This window comes from Gavia stellata, chromosome 8 (assembly GCF_030936135.1).
Source record: "Gavia stellata isolate bGavSte3 chromosome 8, bGavSte3.hap2, whole genome shotgun sequence".
NCBI classification, from domain to species: domain Eukaryota; kingdom Metazoa; phylum Chordata; class Aves; order Gaviiformes; family Gaviidae; genus Gavia; species Gavia stellata.
In genome coordinates this window covers 27,105,890-27,130,982 of record NC_082601.1, presented here as the reverse complement: position 1 = coordinate 27,130,982, position 25,093 = coordinate 27,105,890, and the positions used below count along the sequence as shown (strand labels likewise).

At 36.3% G+C, this 25,093-nt stretch overlaps 1 protein-coding gene across 2 annotated transcripts in view; it reads left to right on the top strand.

The window, feature by feature from the left end:
- ZNF385B (zinc finger protein 385B) overlaps positions 1 to 25,093 on the top strand; it is a 137,175-nt gene that overhangs the window by 91,777 nt on the left and 20,305 nt on the right. For both annotated transcript variants that reach the window (XM_059820605.1, XM_059820606.1), the window contains 2 exons: positions 7,535 to 7,645; positions 21,277 to 21,439. In XM_059820605.1, coding sequence (XP_059676588.1) covers positions 7,535 to 7,645; positions 21,277 to 21,439 — 274 coding nt within the window. The remainder of the gene's footprint in view (positions 1 to 7,534; positions 7,646 to 21,276; positions 21,440 to 25,093) is intronic.

Sequence of the window (25,093 nt, the reverse complement as noted above, 5' to 3'; positions counted from 1 at the left end):
AAGACATAAAAGGTTGTTCCCAGCTCTGGGTGCCCTTTTTGTTGTCTTGTACTAAAAATGAAGAAGTAGTGTACAGGTGTAAGGTGTCTCTTTCCTTTTTTGTTTTCTAAGTACTCACTGTTATTTCACCAACTCTTCATGGATAGCTGTAGTATCTGACATGTTGGCAAGTGAATTGCAGCAAGATTTTTTGTTTTGTTTTAAAATGCTTTCAGGCTGATTTCACTGAGTTAGCAGTAGTGTGTGGAGGGTCACAGCTATCACAGCCACTGTTTTCCTTAGGGAAGCTGAAGCTTGCTGCCAAATTGATCAAGAGGGGGAGAGACAAACAGTGAGAAGTTGCAATCAGAGAGTTTTGCCTTCAAAGTACAATGTTGTTATTGTATTTTTGGGAACCATGTGGGAGGAGAGGGAAATACTAGTCCATGTGGTCTGACTTCTTTCTTAATGGGTGCTTATTTCTTTCTGAACTTGGGGAAAGACATCTACCTAGAATTTAAAAAAAAAAAAAAAAAAAAAAAAAAAAGTTAAATCATGGACTCATTGCAACCGGAGCGCAGTTGGGTTTGATTTCAGTGAGATCCAGATTTCGTGCTCTGTGCAAATGTGCTGTGTGTAAAGAAATTAAGAGAGCCTGTTAAACAACAAAATGTGATTAAAGCAACCCTCAGACCACAGGTTTAGGGGGAAAAAACCTATAATGTTGTAAATTAATTATTCTTTCTGTTCTAATTAAACACTCTCACAAGTCTCTGAATCAGTTGCTGGGAATCTGATAGAAGCTCTCCCCTGGCTTGGTTATTGGCCATTTACATCTGTCTGGTTTTTCAAACCCCAAAATGTTGTGAAGAGCATAGAGATAGAGGTGTGGGGAGGTGGTGTTTAGAGAAGTGCAAGCTCACTGTACAGAAATACATCTCTGTGGGGACATGCTCTGTGCTAGTCAAGGAGGGCCGATATGTGGGGAGCATTGACAGCATTCCCACAAGAAAAAGAAGTTGCGCGCATCTAGATCATTTAGGTTGGAAAAGAACCTTAAGATTGAGTCCAACTGTAAACCTAACACTACCAAGTCCACCGCTAAACCATGTCCCTAAGTGTCTACACATCTTTTAAATACCTCCAGGGATGGTGACTCAACCGCTTCCCTGGGCAGCCTGTTCCAGTGCTTGATAACCCTTCCAGTGAAGAAATTTTTCCTAATATCCAATCTAAACCTCCCCTGGCACAACTTGAGGCCATTTCCTCTTGTCCTATCACTTGCTACTTGGGAGAAGAGACCAACACCCACCTCTCTGCAACCTCCTTTCAGGTAGAGCTCCATCAGTAGAGCTGATTCAAGTGTTCCTGGTGATGCAAAATAATCAAGGAAATGTATAATAGTATAGCATTCATTTGAACAGTAAATTACACTTAGCATTAGCCAAATGAGAAATATGTTCCCTGTTGTGACAAAAGCAGCATGAATGTGGAGAGAACAGATTCTTGCTAGTTTGCATTGGCCAAGTGTGCTGAGTATTGCATCACAATGTTAATGTTTCTGATTTTGTGCTGGGCATTTTAAATGTGTGCTCTATTGAGTATGTGTATTCTGTCACTATTTTAGTCATCATAATATGTACAGTTATGGTAGGAGGCGATGTATATATGGCAGACTTTATGCTAATCTTCAGCATAAGGTCATTCTCCACAGTGGCAGTGTGCTCAGCTTTCCTGACAACTGGAGCTGAAACACCGGACTAGTTCACGTAGGCCTTGTGATTTAGAAGGATGTTGAAAAGATCTGATCTACAGGATGTTTGTTGCTGTTTGCCTATTTACATCATCATCATCAAAATAATAATAATGGCACAGAAATAAGGAGTGTTGTCCAACGGTTTAAAAAAATCCCGTAAATTAATTTAGATGCTGCCCCTGCACTGGTAATTTATATATGCCACTGTTTTCTCCCTTTGATTGCCAGAAGGAAACATTGGATTATATTATCAGTTTGTTCCACATACAGTTTAAAATTTTGCTGTATCAGAGTAAAACAACACAGTATACCATAGGGCCACTCTCAGTGTTTTTTCAGAAACTTCTTAATGCCCAGTGGTTAAGTGATACTCAGTTACATCTCTTATACACACTTACAAATATTCTGTTTACAAATGCTTCTCTAACAGACAACTCTAGATTTGAAGAGTTACATCATGATGAGAGGTAACCGAACTGAGCGCATAAATTCCCAGTCACAATTTTAAACCTTACTGAGATGTAAGGTTATGCTATTGTTATGAGAAGACAGTGCTTTTGGGTGTAGATTTTTGTTGGACTGGTAGCAATAGCATGTATGACACTTGCTTAGTGTGCTTCAGTAGCTAAGCAGATCAGGAAGAGAATGAAAGCTTAGAAATTAGGTCATTAGGTAGAAATGGCAAATGTAAATCAGTGCACTGTCACTAGCTCAGATGCGTAACGAGCAATTTAGCCCTGGATACCAGGCAAGCACCAAAAGCTTCAACGTAGATAGGCATCTGGGTTTATCCAAACTTCTAAACTGGAGATGGCACCTGAGCAAAAACTAATACAAATATTCTGGATTTCCAGCATCACAAAAAGCAGCTTTTCTTGCAATGTAATGTCACCTTTTTTAAACAAAAGGCTTAGAAATTATACCTAACGTTTCTGGTTGCAGCAACTTACCTCTTGACAGGATCAGTGCAATTTATTTCTGAGACTCACAAATTGGAGCTTGTACTGTCTGCTATGTGTAAAAAGATTTTTTTAAAATAACCAGAACTGCATTCTCACCAAAGGAGTTCTCCTGATGCACTTGCTCAATTTTTTTTCTCCTTCCTATGCCTACTTTGATGTCTCTTAGTAGTCTGGTTTAGCTCCCAGAAGGCACCAGAAGAATCTGTGGTACAATGACATACAGCAGGGCAGGGAGAGTTTCTGGTAGCAAGAGTTATAAGAGAATTCAAGGATGAAATTTTTGAATTACTGACAATAATGTGTAATAGCTCATATAAAACTGCTTTTGTACCTGAGGACTGAAAAGTGTCAAATGTCATGCAAGTTTTCAAAACCCATTCCATGGAGAATGTAAGCTTTTGGGTGGCATATTTTTGCCAGGCAAATTAATAGAAACCTCAATAGGAATAGTATAAGAGGACACCTCATACTGTAAACTGCCTGTAAAGTGTCAGCGTAATTACTTTCTATAGGTAAATCCTTCTTTACAAACCTGTTTGTGGGGGTCAACAGACTTGTGAATAAGGATGTTTTAATTGATGTATTTTGAATTACTAAAAGGGTTTCCACAAAACCCATTGGCAAAGATTTTTAAGAAAACTAAATTGGCATAAGAGGATCCTTACATGCCACAAAGATACTTGCGAGGTAAGTGAGCTGAGGAAGTTTGCTAATGTGAAGTTCTCCAAGGTAGGGAGGACAAAGAAAGACCAAAACATTGTGACCTTAATGAGACTGAGAAGCCAGACAATAAAGGTTGGTGAAGTTACATCTAGATAAATGTAAAATGATGCGCACACAAGGAAAAACTTCACAAAACTTCACATAGAAAGTAATGTGCTATGAATTGGCCATTAATACTTGGGAGAGAGATCTCAGGTTTATAATAGTGATTGCACAAAAACATCAGCTCAGAGTTCAGTACTGATCCACCCTGAGTATTGTATATGGTTTCTGTCCATGACTTCAAAATATTTGGTTGAATTTGTTAAATTGTGGTAGAATTGAGAAGGGCAACAAGGTTGCTCAAAGGAATGGAGTAGTTTCCATGCACAGAATGACTGAACAACACAGAGATAACTTGGGATGTGGTACGGGTGTTAAATTGAGTTGCATGGAGCTACATTTAAACAAAAAGAATTGTTTCTTGAGACGGCAGATTGTAGGCATTGGAAGTCACTGCAAAGAGTGGAGGTAACGTTTTACATCAGTTCAAGGGGTGACTATGCAAGAGAAAGTCACTGGGATTTAGCAAATACACAGAAAACACCTAGCTCTTGAAAATTTCTGGTGCGAAAAATATGTGGACCTTGTGAAAATAGTTGGGGGAAATACCATATATGTTTGTGCTGCTCCTGTTCTTCACTTGATAACTACATATGATTGCTTTGGGGGATAAAACGATAGGCTATATAGAGCTTCAGTAGAGTTCAGCAGTTCTTCTATGCTTTTGGATTGTCTGTTGCTACATTTGCATTTTTTAAGTTCTTCAAAAGTCATTGTCACCAGTATGAGTAGTTGTAGAATATTTCTCATGTTTGCATATTCTGAAATAGGGAAATAGAAGAATTAGTAGTAGATTACTGCTGAAACCTGTCCAGATTCTATTAATCTTTGCTCACTTCGATAGTCCAGGTGGTTTTAAGGAGAAGCTGCAAAAAGATCGTATCTTCAACTTTATTGGAAAGACATTTTTAAATCTAACTTTTTATTAAACCAATTGAGATAGGAGAACAAGACTAAAAGATTGTTAAACTTGTTTATGGCTACCAGAGCACTGTGGATTGCTTTATTAATTCTCCTTGTAGCATAAACAGCATAGTGCAGATTTTTATTTGCGTTTGTGGTAGCTGTTAGCTTCTGTTATTATTTTGTTTTATAGAACCGGTTTTTAAATACCAGTGTCCCCCACTGGGCAAAGTGTGCTGCGTCATTTCCTAATAGATATATCTCAACAAATTACTCTCTCCCTCTTTCCTACTCCCTCCCTCTCTGCAATGAAGAGGATAATTTTGTGTGGTGATCTGAGATCGGTTTAGCCTGCAGCGCTAATCTTCTAACAGAGAGATACTGTTTTATTTTTCCAGCATGCTGTAATCCACCCCAGTTTCTGATATATTTAAAACCTATTAATTGTTAATGTTGCACTTCTTGAATTCTAATCATGACCAGACTACATGCAGGGCTCCGGTTGGGTTGGGTCATTAACCATTCCCCTGGGGATCCCGAGTGGTACTTTCTGGGGCAGTGTGAGCTGTATTATTTGCGAGAGTTTGTCCTTGTGCTGCTACATCTGTTTGAAAGTGGGACTTTGTGCATAGTCTGCATTGTACGGGTTTGAACTGAATTGCCTAACACTAGCACTGTGGATTGTTATCTGGAATGCACAGAGGAATCATTGATCACTGCTTCTTTTTGCCTTTTTATTTTTTTTTTAAACGGGACTGCAGACGCTAGTGGGTATTTTTGCTCTTTCTTTTCACCGATCTCAGACACTTCAAATAGTTGAGGTACTTTTCAGCATTACTCTTTTGTTCTAGATTACCTGATCTAACAACTAGTAGCTAAGTTGAAAAGCAAAACATATCTTCCATTTAAAAAAAAAAAAAGCTATTCCCTAATGATACATCAATCTCTTGATATATTTTGTAAATGTAATAATATATATTCACTGGCATATCTATTATAAAATGGATGGTCAAAAACCTTTTGATCTGTGTGTATAATTGTGATATATTATGCAGTGATGCAAGTCAGAAACAGATTTTTTTTGTTATTTTTTAAGTATTTAAAATTTGGACTGTCACTATATTCTATAAACAGAGGAAACAGGAAATAAGGATATTTATTTTAGGGGTTTTTTGGACTTTATTGCATTCATTGTAACAACATTGTAGTATCATTTAATAATTCAGTAGTTCATTCTAGGCAAGGCATTTTTTACTTTTGTAATTGTCTTAATATGGTACCCCTGTGGCAATGAAATACAGTATTTAATGGCAAAAGCTGATAAAATGATATCATCTCTCTAGAAAATTTGTTAGCAATGACATTTGCAAAACCTTGCATTTGGTTTAAAAGGAATGTAGCAAGAAACCTATGTAGCCATAGTCCAAAAAAAATGTTAAGTAAGTGTTTAATGTTAAGTAATAAATTATCGGAGAATGCCTTCTTAGGCAGATATGATGCAATATGTTTTTCTTGAATTTGTGTATTTGTTCATGTGCATATTTGTGGAGAAGGTCCTCAGTAGTGCAGGCTTCTCTGGAAGCTTAAATGTGCAATAAGGGAAAATTACAGTCTTTATCCTCAGGTTTAGAAAGTCTGGAAGCAGCTAATTTACTGTTATAATTCTTTAACTAATGAATCAGTAACTTCAACTTTCCTCTCTTCCTTTTGTAAGTCAGCTTAGTATCAAATATGTGATGTGTAACCTCCAAGATTAAACAGCCAGCTTTGGTTTCTTCAAATAGTACTGTAAAGGAAAAATAAAAAATCATTGTGACTGCAAAGCAAGCTTCAGAAGAATATAACTTTATAACAAATTGACCTGTTTTCTCCTGTGGTAGTTTAAAAACAGGTTTGGGAAATGAGCACTTATCTTTTCTTGTAGACTGCCATTTGCCCTCTCCTCTTCAGAATCCATTTCTCATCGTAAATAAGGATGGGGGACTACACGTGCACAGATGCTCTTAGGATAATGCAGGTTGAAAGGGACCTCAGAGGTCGTCTGGTCCAATCTCTGGCTCAGAGCAGGGTCAGCTGTGAGATCAGAGCAGATATTCTGTTTTATATGAATTAGAAAAATATGTTTTAATCTTTTTGAGTCAGGAAATTAATTTTAATCTGTATCCATGCCACATCAGGAAAAATGATGTATTATGCTTAATTGAGGCCTCAGTGCAGCTGCAGGTATAAATTCTTCTTACTTAACATCCAGTGCCATTCCCCAGCTCCTGCAGTGTTAACAACAGAGCTCTTTGTGATCTTGAGGTATTCTAAACTGGTGACCAACAGGAGTTCTAGTATTTAGCAAAGATGCAATCAGTTCCTAGTTCCTGAAAATGTTCGGTCAAATTTAGAATTAATATATTCAGTGCTTCACTTATCTCACATTTTTCACAGTGTTAATATGTTTTCTGAAGCATGGTAACTTCGATATCATTTCCTGGTGCAAAGACTCCCTGCACGCTTCTCCGAACTTCAGCCTTCCCATGGGCTCTGTCACTCATCAGTTTTGCATGGAAATATTTGGGGACGCAAGCTTTTTTCCCAGCAAGTGATGTTTTTAATGGAGCCTGCAAAGGACCTCTTCTTGCAAAGAAATCTCCAGGAGAGAATATTTTCCAAATAAGTGCTAATATCTGTCACTGAACAGAAAAACAAGTAGAGACAAATGACAGTGATTTGTTAGGGGGCAAAGGTGGTTTCTTGTAATGTAGCTGTTGGATCAGCAGGTAGGGGAAGGCTTTCAGGGGGCTCTTTGCAGTTCAGATGTGATAGTGGGGCCCTGCAGCATGGAGGACGTGCAGGGTTGGGGTAGGAACTGTTTAATAGCCTGGGGATGGCTGCAGCAATGGAGCTGCCTTTTCTTCATAAGCTCTGGCATGCTACCAATTCCCTAACCTGTGTTAAATCTAATTATTATGAGGGCTGAAATTTTATTTCCTCCTGTTTATCTCAAAAAAGTAAAGAAAATAAAAGAAAAAGCTTCCAGGAGGAAGTGTTATTTTTTAGTTTTCTTCTGTACTGTATATTGCCCTGAAAAGTTGTAAATTGATTATTGTTTGTTCTTCAGATGGATCCTGTGCAAAAAGCAGTCATAAACCATACATTTGGAGTGTCCATTCCCCCAAAGAAGAAACAAGTAATTTCCTGTAATGTCTGCCAGCTTCGCTTTAATTCTGATGTGAGTATTGGCTATTTTCTTTCTTTCTTTTTTTTTTTTTTTGATACAATAGACAATAGTTATAATTAATCTAAACCCCTTTTTCCCAAACAAATCATTCCAGTTCTGTCTACTTTCTTCTCAGCCTGCTGGGCTGATATTTTGTCCACTCAGAGGTGGAAGTCCATAGAGGTACATCGCTCTTTGATTTTCTTGAATGGGTCTGGCATGATATCCAATGCCACATCCATTTGACAATATCCCATTTGACAGTCCAGTAACCTTCAAGAGGTACTGCAAAAAGAAATTTAAAAAAAAAGGGGGAGGGCAGCAGACAGAAAAGCTTCCCTGTGAGTTCTCCATGTCATACCTGCTCTTCTTCGAGAAGAAATATCCTTTTCCTGTTGTTCCTACATCCTTGCTGATAATACGTCTTCTGATTTCTTAATAAAGTCACTCTTCCAGTAACTTTCATTTGTAATAAATATGAATATTTGCTTCTAGCTGCCTTTTAGACTATGATAAAGTTCAAGGAAACTGTTTTCTGAGGTGCAATTAAAAAAATGCATTACAAAAGAGTACATTGACTGATACATTTAAAATATATATCCAATTAATGTTTTTCCTGAGTAGCTTGAAAATTAAATTCAAGAAAACTATGTGTAAGAAAATTATGATCTTTGACACTTTAAAAATATGTTTTTGTTCTTGGAGACTACTTACTAATGTCATTAAGCTAATAAAAAAACCACCAAAATTCTCAGATTTTTTGTTGATCTTAAGTGTAAGAACAAATCCTTAAGTGATGTGTTAATATTATATATTTTGCTGTTATAATTTCAGTCTAAGAAATAGTTTGCAGACACCTTCTCAAAGGCTTCGGGTACTTGGTGCTCCTAGAGATTCATAGTAAAGCACCCATACTTAGTACTCTTGATTTTCTCTGCCTCTACCCTTCCACTTTGAGAAGTGTTTTGTAAAGTGGTTTCCCCAGTTTGGCTTTCTTGTCTAGGCTGGTAAGGATTTTGAAGCAGTGCTATCTTACCTTTGAATTGATTTCTAAATCTGTTGTCTTTTGACAAGCTTATTAAACTTTCTTTGAAGTAGCAATATCTACTTAGTTAACTGATTTCACAAGTCATTATTTAATATTTAGTTCACTTGTCTTTCCTCTTTAAGGTTAAGATTTAAGGTCAAAAAAATCTTTCTGCTCCAATACTCGGTCCAGAGTACTGATTAAAACAAGGAACCAATAAAGTTTTTAAAAATTTCCGTGGGCTCCATGGATCTGAATCTTGCTTCTGAGCTGATTCTTACTCTGTCACCAGGGAGGCAGCTCAGCCTGTTCCTTGTCTTTCCTCTTCTCCTGAGGTCAGGGTCCCTCTGATGATGGGTCCTGTCCTTAGAGGAGTCACTCATTTTGTCTGCACTCACATTCAGGTGGACAAACAGCAATTCAGGCAGACAGATTGAATCACAACTTAGTGGCTCAAAACAAAAAAAAAGAGCTGAAATATTGTATCACTCTGTACATCTGCCAACCAACCAATTTTTCCTATCTACACTTACTCACAAAGTAGAACAAAAAGTGCATATCGTATTCTGCTTTCAATAGTGGCATCATAAAAGCATGGCAGATTATAGCCTTGTTTCCTCTTCTGGGGTGGGTGTATTCATATGGTGTCATTCTCCTTCCTTTCTAAATGTGATCAATATGCTCAGTTCTAGTTACTAGAAAATGTTATTGTCCTTTTGTAATGGATAGTTTTAAGAAAGGATGAAGTATCATGACTGTCTGCTGATAGTGCTAAAATGCAGTTCCTTACTTTCTACAGCAGTTTGCTTTACCAGGACATTCAAAAACAACCTGGATATTTGATTTTAGAATGTGCTGAGATTCTAGTAATGTTATTACTACTAGAAAATACTTAAATACAAATTTAAGTTTCACAAATATTTCTCAACCACTGCATACAGGAATATTTGGAGAATAAGTTTTCATAGTATAGCACTTCTATTTTAAAAGCTACCTAGCCTTTCATCAGATTATTCAGTTTCTCCTGGGAAGCTTACATAAGATTTTAAATCTTTCCTCCAGGTTCAGTCTTTTGACCTTGAGAGTTATTTATTTAAGTGTTTGTCACCTTTTTTTTTTTTCTGTGAGAGTGAGATCTTATTTTATTCAAATATTATTCTCACCACCACCCTCCCATAATCTGCATTGTCATAATTTCACTGAGGTGATGCTAATGGCCTTTCAGATAAGCTCTGCAGACTCTTTTGTAATCCCTTGATGGAGTTTTCTTACACACACACGCATGTAGGCAAATATTTTCTTGTGGCAGTTATTTCTTGAAAAGATGATGCATAGTTCTTTCTTAGCTTATTAAAATCTCCTTCATAGAAATAAAATTCTGGACTCTTTGCTTGTATTTTTCTTTTTGGTCCCTTTATAATGTGAAATTATGCTTATGGGGTGGAATGGTCTTTACAATCCATCCTGCGTTTGTGGATTGGGGAAAAGGGAGTCAGATATTTGTGAACCTTGTAACTGTTGAATCTTTCAGTGAATCAGTTCCACCATGTAACATCCTAAGAATGTATTGAGAGCCTTTCGGGTGGCATCAAACTGCGATAACCTGAATTAAAACCTTGAGCATAGCACACTGCAGAATGAGATTTGTAGTACAGCCACTTCACGTTTGCAGTTTCTTCTAGCTCTCAAGGCTGACATGCTCCTTGTTGTTGATGGGCGTTTTGTTCCTTTGAACTTCCTTTGACCTAAATTATGCAAGCAAATGAAATAGAAATGACAGGAGTAAGCTATTAAATAGTTTTCTTACTTTTGTTCTCCTAAATGAATTTCAGTTGCATGGTGTTTTGAAGATTCTGACCTGATTCTAGTAGTGCTTTATCTGTTGCATGAGTAACATACAGACCAGTGGATATTCAGCTGTGAGAAGAAGAAAATCGGTTTCCTTGCCTGCAATCTTTTCCTCACACTGTGGACACTCACTGGTCTGGATCAATAGACCAAAAAAATTCAGACGAGTCAAACCTCTCAATAAATTAATACAGTAAATTGCAAAGGTTTCAGTTTTCTTCTGCTAGTGTATCTGCAGGTTTAGCTTTGGTGAGTGTGTTCTGGCATCAGATTCAGAGGCAGGGGTCTGCAGCTATTTGAAGGAAGAAAAAGTCTGATATCAGGGACAGAAGAAAATTTTAAAATAGGTTGTCTCCAATGTGGGAGTAAAAATATCTAATGTTGGAGTGATGCCTTCTGTATTTTGAAAAATAAAAGTTGCTAGGATTATGCTATTTTTCTTTTACCATATTATAGTTTGAACAGAGTGTTTCCTAACTGAATTCTTCAGGATCTCCCCGTCCTGAACAATTGCATACAAACTCAAAATTTGGTCTAGTTTTAGACTGATCTGTTTATCCTCTTCCAAAAAAAGAAATGATGGGCTTTGACTCGTACGCATAGAAGTTCACCACCATACTCTGTCTGTCCTTTTCTACAATTCATTAGCTGCAGTTTGGTCAATTTGGAAGTTGTGTTTTTCTGCTAATAAATTCTGGCATAAACAGTTTGAGCCCCCCTTCCAAGTTCTGTCAACTCCAGGAGAAACTGTAGTACAGAAGAGATGATCCAAAGTCTTGAGAAACAGAAAAATAAAATGCCATCTCTGGGAAGTAACACCAAACAAAAGTTGTTGTAATAGCCTGAACTTTGAGGTCCTTGATTTGGACTTTTATCTGTAATAGTAGTTTTGACCTGACAATAGTGATAACTGAGGTTGCTTCAACAATATTTTTCGCATGATCTAGTTAAGATGCTCTAGCTGGTACTTAGAGTGGGATTAGGTGCCTAAACCCAAACGACAAGACACAGGTATCTGAGGTATCTGGGACATCCACACCAGGCTGGTAGACCTGACAGAGGACCTGCAGTTGGTGGTCAGGGAGGACACCTGAGGACATCCTGAATTATACTGGATGCCTGTTTCTAGAACTGAATTGCCACTCATTAAGTTTGCTTCTATTTTCTTTTTCCTTTAGTTTCTTTTTCCCTTTTTTTTTTTTTTTAGGGGGGGTGGGGGCAGGGAAAGCAAGATATAGTGAGGAGAAAAAGCATTAAAAGAAATAAGAGGAAGTTAATGGACCTCAAGATTATGATACCAGAAAACTGGAAAGTGAATAGAGCTCTCAACAATTCAAGGGAGGTGAAATGGCAAAAAAGTGGGGAGGGAGTAGAGAAAAGGGCTTTTTCCTAAACTGATTTTTAATGATGGTAGATAACAAGAGTCAACTGCTGTTGAATTAAGTTGGAAATCTCAATTTAGGAAGGATAGCATTATGAGACTTGGTAGTTGATGAGACTGATGAGTCAGAATAGTCAATGAGAAACTTATTCCAGCCTGTATAAACTTTATTCTGTTATGCAGAGGAACATACTTTTGTGGAAAACTGTTAAAAAAAAAAAAAAGCTACACCGTCCATTAACAGTTATAGTTGGATTTGCTCCAGTATATTAGAATAAACATAGGTGTTTCCATCTTTGGATCAAAATATCTGTTAACACCATTTTAGCTTCTAATTTCTATATGATGATGAAACAGTATATGTTCCAGTGCAGCAATGACTAGTGTGTCAGTAAAGTTCAAGCTACTGTCTTGTGTTATAATCCAGCTCAGAAAAAAAGAGAAATATCTCAGTTATATTTACTACCACCAGTGACCATGCAGCAGAAGAGGAAGAATCCTCTTCATGGAACAGATTGTGATAGTGAGTCAGATTTTATGCTTGCTTAAAGGCCACCAGAGCAAGGGACGTAAATGTATTCCACCAAGAGGAAGCAAGACATACTGAAAAAGATCTAGCTTAGCCTTTGAAAAACTATTTTTTTTTCTTTTAAGAATTCTGGGATTCCTTCCAAACCTATGGTACATCTGTGTGGACTATAGATAAACTTTCATATTAATTACATAGGTCTGGTTTGTTGATACTAATTATTTATATTACAGGCGTTCTAGCAGAAACAAAAAGCAGCTTGAGTGTTTGCTGAATCCTTGTGATACCTGTAAGAGGGTCCATTAGCAACTGGGCAAGGGGAAAAATGGCTATTTTCTATACTGCAAAGATTCCTTCTCTGCCTGTTCTTGGCTCATTCTTTCTCATTCCTTCTGGCCACCAGATGAATGTGCAGTATCTCCTGCAGCTGCTGTGTGGCAGTAAGTCCCTCCAGCAGCTGTGGAGCTTTGGTCAGACTGTCCCCAAGATGTCTGTTATATTCTGTTGTAGCACCTGACACTATAGCTTGCAGCCATAAAGGAAAAGTGAGTTGCAGTTGCAAGGATACCTGTTTGGCTTCTGCAGAATTGCTTTTTTCTCCATATCTATGAATCATTACCTTATGTTCCAGTAATTTCTCATTATTTGTATTGATAGTCCACAGGGTTTTTGGAACTTGGGAACTATACAATAGTGTTAGTGCTAATCCAGTCCCTTTCCACAGTGGCCAGACCAATGCACTCCAAATGCACAAATACATTATTTTGTTCATTTTTTTGTTTGGTGGTGGAAACAGAGATTGTCATCTGTTGATCACATCTAAAAAGTATCTGCTTCCCTCTATAAACTTCCTGTTTCTTGTAGAATGGTCTTTGGCGGTGATACAGCCTGGTAGGTACCATCTTGTTGATAGGATACAATTTGATTGAAATAAACTTGGTTTTGCACAGTGGGTTGCTCTGTGAGTAATGACTGTAAGTCGTTACTGCTTTTTGGTGTCACCTGCAAAGACTCAGAAATCAAGAAAAAACACCTTGTAGGCAGATCAGAAAAAGGAGATGTAACAGTTGGGCGTTAAGAGATGCTGAAGGTCATGTTATTGTTGAATGCATTTATACCTAATACAAATGATGTGATGATAGTGATCGTCTTTTTAAAAAGCCAGAAGGCAAATTTTTGAAGTTTAGGCAAGTATTACCAAATGTTAACTTTGCAAATTTGAATTAACCACTCATGCTGTCAAAAAGATAACACACAAAATAATCAATAGCATCAAATAAAAATCTACAGAACTGTCATCATCTTTTGTCAAATGTTTTACATTTTCCCTATAAATAAGATTGTTTATATTGATTCTTTGGGTTTGGAGGGTAGTGAAGCAGATAGGAGGTAATTAAAAGCATAAATCTCGGGAACTTGTAAAGGTAATTTTCTGTTTTGTAGACAGAACTGACAAAATGATGAAAGTTGTTAGCTCCAATATGACAGAAATATTGCACGATTATAGGGTACAGGGTTATAACATGCTGAAAGTTCTGTTCAAATAACAGCTATTTAACAAAGCTTTTAATTAAGTCAGTCAGATATTTAAAGTATGAGTTGACTTCTTATGAAGTTACGATCTTCACAGTTTTTTGATTTTTCTATGTCCTTTTCAGTAGTAATCTACCTTACTATTTGAAACAATTAGGTTTTAGAAATCCATTGAGAACAGAATTGAAAAAATAATGCATAGCTTTGGTATAACAAATGTATGAACTCTTCAGTTTTGCAGATTTCTTCAATTACATCCATTATTAATATCAAATGAGATAAAAGTAAATTTTTCAACACCACTTCCTAATTTATCACTTCATGTAATTTTTATTAAAGTTATTATTCTAGTCTAGATTCTTCTTAATTTATATACTCCTCACATAAATATGCATACTCTTACAATATGGTTCTAACAAGTAAACCACATTTGGTAGACCTCTTACTATTTTAAGAAAGGAAGCTTTATAGTTTAGGATCTGCTGTGAATTAAAATGACAATATCTTATGAATATAAATATCTCTGTGCTCCTCCAATCTTGCACAGTTAGATGCCTTCTCTGGTAGGACCACTACCATTGCAGTCATGTCAGGAGAGCTCTCATAGGGATGCTGCACATCCTTCATTAAACCACTTCTCCTTCCTGCCTAATGTAATGCAATTATGGTTAGCCTAGCTACTTCCACACTAAGAGCTTTACCTGCAAAAACAATGTGGTGTTTTGTTTGGTTTTTTTTTGTACTTGGGACTATGTAGTTATGATGGAATTCTATAGTTATCAGGAATTCTGGAAGTCACAGCCTTGCTTAGATCCATGCTTTTACAATACTATTACTTGTCTTCCAGCAGTATTTAGGCCTTATTTATATCTTTCAGACACAAATTCTATTGATGTCAGAATAAGCTTGGGTAATTCAAGCTATTGCTAATTTAGGATAAAGATCTGAATATTATGAGGATGTTGTAAGTATTCTGAAATAAATATAAAATAAGGAAATTCTGTGTTAATGGTATGCCCCCTGGAATTGGAATCAGTTTGATATATAAAAGTGGGCAGGCATACAGGTGTTGAGAGGTGGTCTTTCTACAGTGTATGTTATGACTATATTTAGGACATGTTAGATTTTATTTTTTCTAGCTTGAAATTACGTAAAACTTCTTATGGTATGCAGGAAAAATTTATCTTTGTAGATACTCCAGAGCAGAATAAAAGTTTTCAGGTTTATTACATATCTGTTAAGTCTTCCAGCTGTAAATTTTCTATGTGGTTGAACTATTACTGGCAGAAGCTTTTGTGGTATTTTCAACAAAGTATTTTTCATTGGAGATTACAATTGTATTGACACCAAATGAATACAGCATTTGAGATAAAATTGCTGTTGAGAAGATTTCCTATCCAGGGCAGAATTCCTACTTTAAAAAGATGCAGTAGCAAGGGAGGAGAAATAGGAGCTACAAGCCACCATGTTCAGTTCCATTTAGTTATGGCACTCACCTGGTACTGCAAAGCTTAAGGCATGAACTTGGACTTCCCACGTGGATACTTCAGAGTCTCCCTTTATTTCTGCATTTCTCCTTTCTGATGTCATGCTGCTCTACATATATTTAATTTTATATGTTAATTGTCAGACTGGATAATGTGGTAGCAGATTCAAGCTTTCAGCTTAAGTGTTGGCAGTCCAGTGGTCTTACTGCCATCAAGACCTATTGAAGGGCTACTTCAGCTCGTCCTGAAGAAACCTGAAAAAAATCTTAATCTCACACACATACACACTGAACCATTAGACTTAGTCAAACCTTGCGTGAGGTTGTCATTGAAGGGATCTGGTAGGTTAATATTTTGTCTCTTTATGTAGTAATAAATTCAGTTCATTAGTCATTCACACACCAAATAGATTCTAAAACCCAGTCACTTGTGAACTGTCAAATGAACAGGGCTGATTTCAAATATACTGTCAGTCATTGCTCCTGACAGGAATAATTTTCTGTAATCTTTTGTACTGTAGTCTTACCTGAATTTCAAAGTTTTCTTAAAGGTAATACCACTATCAATGAATCTGTGTGATCTGTATGTTTCCTGGTTATCTATATCTTTCTATATATACATATCTATACATATACACATATTTAAGTTTATGCAAAGTAAAGCTACTGAGGTTATTTTAAGCAATATAATATGCTAATGATATTGACATTTATTTTAGAAAGCATGTTTACGTGTGAAAAATGAAGATTTGCATTGTTGATGTTTTATTAGATGCAGTCTAGTATATAAGGCTAACATATTGTATGTCGTCTCGCAGTTTAACATCCTGATGCTTAGATTTCAAACTTAATAATTTGGAGTTGAAAGTAGCAATTAACTTTAGATTTTAAGTAAAACGTAACATTTGGATCATTTGTGTGTCTCAACAAAACATATTTTTAAGAGTGGAAAAACTTGTCCTTTCTAACAACCAAGTCACTAAACCTTATAGCATAGAAGGCTTTCTTAAAAAAAAAAAAAAAAAGCCATAAGGTTTAATTGGTTGGGGTTTTTCATTACTACTTAAAGACTGTGAATGAAACTAAAAATCTGGATTGCTTAAAGAGAGGACAGACGTCCTTCCACAATTTTAAGGTATAGATGTTTGAAAAACAATGGGAGAAAATTGCATATTTCTTTCCCTGTCAATTATATTCTTAACTATTTGCAACTGAATTCAAAATACAGCTTTTAACTAAGCCATGATCTTCTAAAGATTTAGACATATTTTTAGTGTCTTAAAATATGCATCCGGTTGATCAAAAAGTAATGCCAGGCAAATGCATAAACATTTTTGTGAAATTTGACCTGTCAGTATGAAGGTATTTTTTGCATTCTGGTATTTAATTTCACATTTATTGCAGCTTAAAGCTTTTCCTGTTCATTAAATCTTACTAGCCAGTACTTGATGATTTTCTATACTTTCTAGTAAGTAGGGGGATTCCCTTTTAAAATGTGTATATATCAAGCTAGTGGACCACAGTCAATTTTAGAATCAAGTGGAAATTAGATTTTCCTTTTAGGTAGGGAGTTCTTTCACATGATATATTTTCTTATTCCACTTCTTCAAAAAGTGTCCTCCTTAACCTAGTAAGCATTTCATTTAAAAAATATAATAATAATAGAAGTTCAATCATGACATTTGATTTTGGTTATATAAGCAAGAAATTTAACTTAATCTTTTTGAAAGAAAAATTAAATTTTCCAATAATATTGAATTGTGGCACAGTTAAAAAATTATTTTACTGTAGAATTGATTCATCTCTACAGTAAATGCAGCCCTGTACCCTGGAATAAATTATTATGCAATTAAAAAGCATCACAGTAAATGAGTACAGAGAGATCCATTAAGGTTACAGATCTTCGTTTTGACTTTTCCTAACTTTTTATATTTTCTCAAATATTGTTTTGATGATATGGAATTTGCATGAATTAGTTGTACATAGTTTAGTTAATGTTAATGATGATCAAAAAGTATATTCAGTATCCACTTAAAATACTGTATCCATAAGATATTTACTTTTAATTTATTTTTCTATTTTATTGGGGTTTTATATTAAAACTGGTAAATTATCTTACTTTTATACGTGTGACTTTTAAACCTTGTGTGTACAGAACTTCCTTTGGATTATCAGAGCACATGAAAATAGCTGTTTGGCTTCCTTTCTTAACTAAAAATTAAAATTTTATACAGTATGGCTTATGTCAAAGATATGTTTAGTATTTCAATGATGTATGTTACAAAGCTTGTAACCTGTACTGTATTGTGTGTTTTAAATGGGATTTGGAGCAAATATGTTTGCCTTTAATGCGGTACTTGTGCAAATATTTTATAAAACTCAGGTTAGTTATGATCAGGACATTAATAATCAGAATAATTGGTACCAGTAATAATCAGAACTTGCGTTCCAATTTCAGATTCCCACAGCCGTCCTTTTTTCTTTTGCTTACTGTGACTCCAGAAAACTCCAAGGGTTTTTATAACATGGTTACACAGAACACAGTTCTGTGTTGATATTGCATTTCAGTTACCAAAAGGCAACTGAATCAAGTGACAGTGGATAACAAGCAAACTCTGAACTTCAGGTGTATCTGAAAGGGTCAGAAAACAGTACGTATGTGGCTAGGAAACACTGCTTCAGTACCTCAAGGAATGCCCCTCTAACTTCATGTTTGAAAACAGTCTCTGTGTTTCTACTTACAGAACAGAGGTGAGTTGAAAGAGTCTAAAAAGCAAAGGTTTAACAAAATCCGGCCACCGGAAGTTGAAAGTAGACTAATTCAATGTAGAAATAAATGGTATGTACTTAACTGACAAAGTGAACCACTGAAACAATTTACCAAAGGTAGATTTTCCTAGCTACTTTAAAATCAAGGCTTTTTTTTCCCCAAAGGAATATGGACTAGTTCAAACAGTTTTGGGAAAGGCTGGTGTTTTCAGAAGCCCTACTTAGGTGGTGATAGCAATACCTTTTGGTCTTATAATGTACAACTATGAATTTGATAATAACAAGATTGTAATAATTACAAAACTTAAATAAAAAGTGAGTCCATTCACCACATTTCCATGAGGCTTTGCTTGTGTTTATGGAAATCTTAATTTTAATTCTGCCTGGGCTTGTTTGTTCTCAACAGGTCTCATGTACACTATATGAGGATTGAATGAAGGGAATCAAAGACTGTAGTAGGTTATTACTGATATTGCAGGTGTTATTATTGCAAATATCAGCAGAAAGGCTTATTATCAAGGAATTGACTTACTAAGTCTTTCTCTTGAGTGCACTTATGTCTCTTATGTTACAGCTTTGGCCTCAGGCAGCATATGATACTATCAACAGCACACATATGCACAGAGCATAGAGTTCAAATATTTAAAGGGACATCATCAACTTGAGAATGCTTGAGTGGAAAATCTTGTACTTGCTATTATTTAAAGTATTGGAATGGAAAGGGTATATATAGACCTCAATTTTTAACTTCACTTTCTGTACACTGTAACGTGAAAATAGTTTAATTTTGTTGATGGTGAACACTCCTTCTAGTGCATCATGTAGCAACAGCAAAGCTTAAGAGAAATGGACAAAACCCAGCAAGGGTGGAGAGAGACGGGGTGAGACTTTGCTCCTGTGCCTGTGTAAGGCCCATCGACCTAACAGGGTGCAAACAGATATGCGCTCTTCTACCCACATTCAGAACTGAAGAGGTCAAACCCAGTAGTTGATAAGTGTCCCTTTAAGTAGTGCACATAGTAGTAGTGATATAGCTGTTTAGTTGTTTCTTTATAATCCTTAAATTGTGTTTGTACACGTGTTAATATTTCAAAGGTTTTAAAATCAAGAAATAGAGTAATAGCAACTGATGAGTAGACTCTTTACTATTTTTATAATGAAGTTTTTAAAAAAAACTCAATTTCAAAGAAATTGAAAGTAAAACTTATCTAGCAGCCTTTCTTACTGAATGCTTGCTTACTGAAATCTTCTACAAAAGAAAAGATGCAGCCACAATGTGTCACATAGACTGTCCTTCTGAGGTGGGAAGCACTGTGTTTCACAGGGTGTATAATCACTTAAGACGCTTCGGTGTGTACGAACTTCACTCCTTTATTTTAGTGGCAGTTCTCCATCAGTTTTAACGGTGCATATAATTTTTGTGAGGACTCCAACACACTGTCTATTCTCTTCTCTGGTCTAGCTGTTTCTACTCTTCACTTACACTCTACTGTATAATAATACTGTTATTACATGCTGTCCCAAGGTGACTGTATTGTAATGCCTATTTCTGCTGATCCTAAAATTATTTTCCTCATTATTGCAGCACTCTTTATGGAATTCAAATGTCTTAGATGTTACAGTTGCTTTTTATAAAAAGCATGTGACTTGTTTCATGGCTCGCTTCATTTAACACAGTGAACTAAATAAAATAGTCCTAATCAATTGAAGAAAGAGAATGTGGTTTTGCATGTTTATGCAAACTGATGTTTTTATATGCCAGGTGCCAACGTGTGGTCATCTGGTTACATGAAGCATGCTTTCTCTGAGTGTTTTACTTTGAAATAAAATACAATATTAACTTTTTTAGTTAATATGTAACCTTCAATAGAGGCACCTAGTAGTATGAATGAAATAATTTCTTAAAATTATGTTTGGAAACACTAATATGTTATGAAAATAGACTGTGTTTTGTATAAAACGATGTTTCTTACCCATTTTTGGTAAACTAATTTCTTAAGAAGTCAAGAAAAACATTTAAATTCATTAGCTGAAATTTCCAAGCTTTGGAGTTTGAATTAAGCATGTAGTTCCTTAGTTTTGCACCTAACAAAGTAGCCTGATTTGTCAAGGCAGCTGGTTATGTAGCGTCAGGAACAATAATGGCGACTCAAAATCACTGAAAAAATGGGCTTTTATTTATGTGTCTAGCTGTAGCTGTGCAATTTCAAAAACACTGACCTGGTTTCTGAAGATAGTTTTAAGGCAAAGGTGAAGTAAACATTACATCTCGGTACGTATGTCTACTGTTCCGTTTGGGCAGACCAAGAAGAGTACATTATATATAAAGCACTTCGGGGGGGGGGGGGGGGAAGATTATAAATATTATAAATATAAGCTCTTCTCCTTCCTGTCCTTCAGGTTCCAATTTTCTTAGTCTTTGGAAGAAATTATTCTAGGCAATTTATAAAGCAGTCAAGACTGATAAGTATTTAGTTTCCTGTGTTTTACTTGGGTCTACTGAAGTTTATAGGTATGGTGTTTCTTCATTTTAACCCTTCTTGCTTGATCTAATAGTGAAGTCATAATGTCATTAATGCCTGTTTCAATTGCTGTTAGTGTAATGATGAAAATACTTTATGACTTTTGTACTAGATCAAACAGAAGAAAAAACCGATTATTTAATCATGTTACAGCATGGTACATCTTTCTAACTACAAGCAATAAAGACTAGGGAACAGTACATGAAAATTGAGTAGCATCTTTCTGAATTGGATGTGTTTACATTTGTATAGTGCTTTAAATCTTTAAGCACCATGGAAGCAAAGAATTACATTAGGAGTGACAGAGCTTTATGTAATTTCGAAGCTTTTTTTTCTGAGTTACTGAAAACATGTACCATTCATTAAAATCCTGTCATTTTAATATATAAGAACTTACATCTAGGAAAACTGTTAGTATAAAGCTATTAAAATTTTCTCGGTGGAATAATATGGTGCCTACTATTGAAAGTGTCACTTTTCTGCCTTGTCATCCATTGTATTCTATAGAAGTATAGAAAAAAGTGAGCCTGATTTGTTCTCCTTTGTAGAGCCAGGCCGAGGCCCACTACAAAGGAAGTAAACATGCCAAGAAGGTCAAAGCGCTAGAGGCAACGAAAAATAAACCCAAAGTTGGTTCTTCCAAGGACAGCACAAAGGCTAACACAAGCTGCTCCACCACGCCAGTCACAGCCAACATCTCTGACAAATCAGGTCAATGAAAGCTTTTTGTTCTCTACATTCTTTATTTTCTCCTTTTTTGGTGTTTGTACAAGAGAATCTGGTTGCATAATAGTGATCCATGACTTGTGTGTTCTAAACTATTTACTATGCTTTCTTGTACAGAATTGATGGGTTTTGATATTATCAAAGTGCTTTTTCACATCTGTGAAACATCTGGTGTCCCTGAATGCTAAAGTATTTTTTTTAAAACTTGTGAAATTTACTCTTATAAAGTATAGCTGTTGTTCATACAACAATAATAATGGAGGGGTGTGGGTGGAGGGGCAAGTGTGAGATGTATGTATTTAGCTGAAGCACAAGAAACCTTTGTAAGAAATTTTTCCTTTCTGAATAGGGTAATATTGCTCAAACAGGAAAACACACCTACAGAAACGTAGTGAAGCCTCATGGCATGGATATTTCCTAGTAATCTGAGGAAGATCCATAACAATAACTGCAGTGGAGTTGCATGGGTCTCCTTCTGCTCTGTCAGTGCTGTGTTACTGAATGAAATGGGAGAATTTCCTGAACTTGCTGACAGTCTGAAATACTGTACTTGTCATCCAGGAGAAAGCACAGCTACTGTGGGTTAACCAACTGTTGGTCTAATAGACTGCTTCTGATAAATTTGCTTCTGCTTGGTAGCTGTTTATTATCCTCTTCACTGGAGCTGAACTTGACTCAGATGCCATAAGGTGAATGACACAGACAGTTTTCCGATACACACACAAAAAAAAAAAAAAAAAAAGAAAGAAAAAAATTCCATATCAGTGGCTATTTGTCATCTTGCTCTCTTCACAACAGCACCAAAACTATCTATCCCTGGGTCCTTAGCAGTGACAATGGGTCCCAAATTTGGGGTTGATTTACCTAGCAAATCACATTTTGGGTTTCAGAGAGATAACATGAATCCGAGTAGCATTTCATATTACTATAAAACAGTAGCAAACTACCATTTATCTAAATAAAATGTGGACTATTGAATGGAAAGAGATTTAAAATATTTGATAAATATTCTACTCTCTGAAATATCAAAAATAGCTTTGGTTGAAATAGCTTACTGCTCCAGGTGTACACTGTAAGAACTCAGACAACTGCTTAAGTAACATATCAGTTAAAATTTTATAGGATTTAACATATTAAGAATGCATTCTGTGATAATGTAACTGTATAATGCCCTCCCCTGCCTATGTCAAAGGCTGAGGGCCAAATAACAAAAGTTTCAGCATCTTTTACATACTCCATCATCTCTTCCATAAGTCTGGATCTGTCTTGTGTTTCCTTTACCAGACTGAGATCTGTTCCTGACTTAATTTTCTTCTCTGTGGAGTGTACCTAAAATCATTCACACCTCTACATTCAGTTTTTGATAAAATAATCTAACCAATAATGAAGGAAACCTGCCCTTGATATTTTTATATTGCCCTGTTTTCACAGTGTCTTGTTTTATGCTATTCATTACTCTGCACAAATTAGACAGATTACCATCTGTGTCTGTTGGATTATACCACTGCAAGTGTTTCTACATTAAAAATAAATCACAGTGGTGATTTAGTTAAATGCTTTCTTCCCTTTAGGAGAACAGTGAGATTCTCTGTGGAGGGGAGGCTCCTCAGAGCCTGTTACTGCTCTACAGGAGATTGCGGATGGGATGTTTGGGAGGACAAAAACCTGAACCTAGAGTGGCAAATTCTCCATACATGCAGGGAGTGTTGGTCACAGAGGTGGGGGATGGCTTGGAGATTGGGGTTTTTACCAAGCTATGGACTTGAAATCAAACCGTAATTTTGTTCAGCTACACTTTCCCTTACAGGGGCTATTGTTCATCTGTTCTTTAATGTATGTTTAGCTCTGTAACATAATGCTTATTGCAGCTAGAGCAATCACTATGTTGCTTCTGGGAATCAGTGGCATGGGTTTTTTTGCCTTGGAGCAAATTAACTGATACCCTTTTTTCTGAATATTTTAACACAGCTTTCATTCTCTGAGAAATGGATTATTATTATGTATTAACTCTATACGTATAGGTTAGTTTTCTTTAAAAGAGTCCTAATACTAAGAGTTTCGGTTCATGTGTGTATTTGTGGTCTTGGTTTTTTTATCCTGATTTCCTGAGGAAATGAGACTTACGGTCACATCATCTATGCTTATCTCTGTTATTCTCTGGCCCTGTCTTCACAGCTTCGATTGTATTGCCTAGTGTCAAAAAAATGCATGAGATGAAGAGGTTTTAATGACGCTCCTATAAATTTGATGAAAATTGGCACCTGGGTAGAAGAAAAACCTTAACTTATGGTCCATCCTGAGAGATGCTGCCATGTGAGCTCGGTTTTGTTTGGCCTGCTGACTGGCCAGGCACTATGCTTGCCTTCAAGATGGGGGATTTGAGAGTGTGTATGTGTGGTGTAGGTCTGAAAAAACTGCATTCGAAGGACATAAGGTAGGGGCTAAATGGAATCAAGGAAGGGAATTAAATTCCACTGTTTGTGGAGCTGTTGTTTAACCATTGTACTTTGGAGAACTGCTAAGTTTCTGAGAAATGTTCGTCAAGAAGTAAGTCATTCCTGATGTCCTTGTCTTGAGTATGGAGAGGAGAATGAGAAGCTAAACAGAGAAGACGTTTTTAAGTTCTTGTGTTCCTTTGCTATTCACTGTATTTCCACTGGTATTAGTGCAGAATGGGTAGGAACTATTATAGTAAACTGATAAACTGAGTTTATTATTCTCTAGGACTGCTAATAAAAGGACACAACAGGGGCAATTAGCAGCCTTTTTGATGTGCTGTCATTTTGAGTGACGTAACGATGAATGATCTGAAGCTCTCCAGACTGAACAGTTGCTATATATTGAACTAAAATGTCAAGTTAAGTTTGCTACAGAGCCATGTCTTCTGTGGGTCGGAGCATGAGATCCAAAACGCTCATTTGTCAAAAGTCACTATTGTAGTAGTAACGGGAAAAATAATTTCACTGTTAGCTCAGCTGGTGTGATGAATCTATCAAAGGCAAAACCCAAATTCATCCAGTCCTTATTTTTCAAAACTTATGATGCAGTGGTCTCTCTACAGCTGTTCCTTTAAACTTGAGAAGTGTGGCTGCTGGTAGAGCTACAAAAGTTAAATTAATCTTTAAGGTCTTTTTGAAAGTTTCCAGAAAAATGTGGGCTCCTGCAGACAAAAGTGGCCTCAGCCGAACGGAAAGGGCTGACTCTGGAACTCGGTCTGAACATGACAATGCCCAAGTTGTAAGAAAGTGGTTGTCCCTGCTGATGTTAATAATACATTATGACTCAGAAATTACTTTTGTAAATTGATCATCAGCAAACATGTAACGATAAAGCCATGGTACTGTAATGCTGCGTTGGCTGCAACCTCAGGCAAGTGGATATTGATGGGTTGGATTGCACAAGTTTTGCATCCTAACATGGTTAGACTACTGTGTGATCTTATTTTCTAAGTGCACAACTCTTCACCATTTAGAAAATACTTGTTTATCAGTACTTGTAAGTACCATCCTCTTCACTATTTCTGCAGACAGGAAGAAAATGCCACAGAAGATGTGTGATAAAGTTGTTGTTCCTGTACCTCTTGCTGGGTCATGTCTGCTTGTCCTGATGGGTATTTGCAAATTGGAGGTGTCCGTAGGG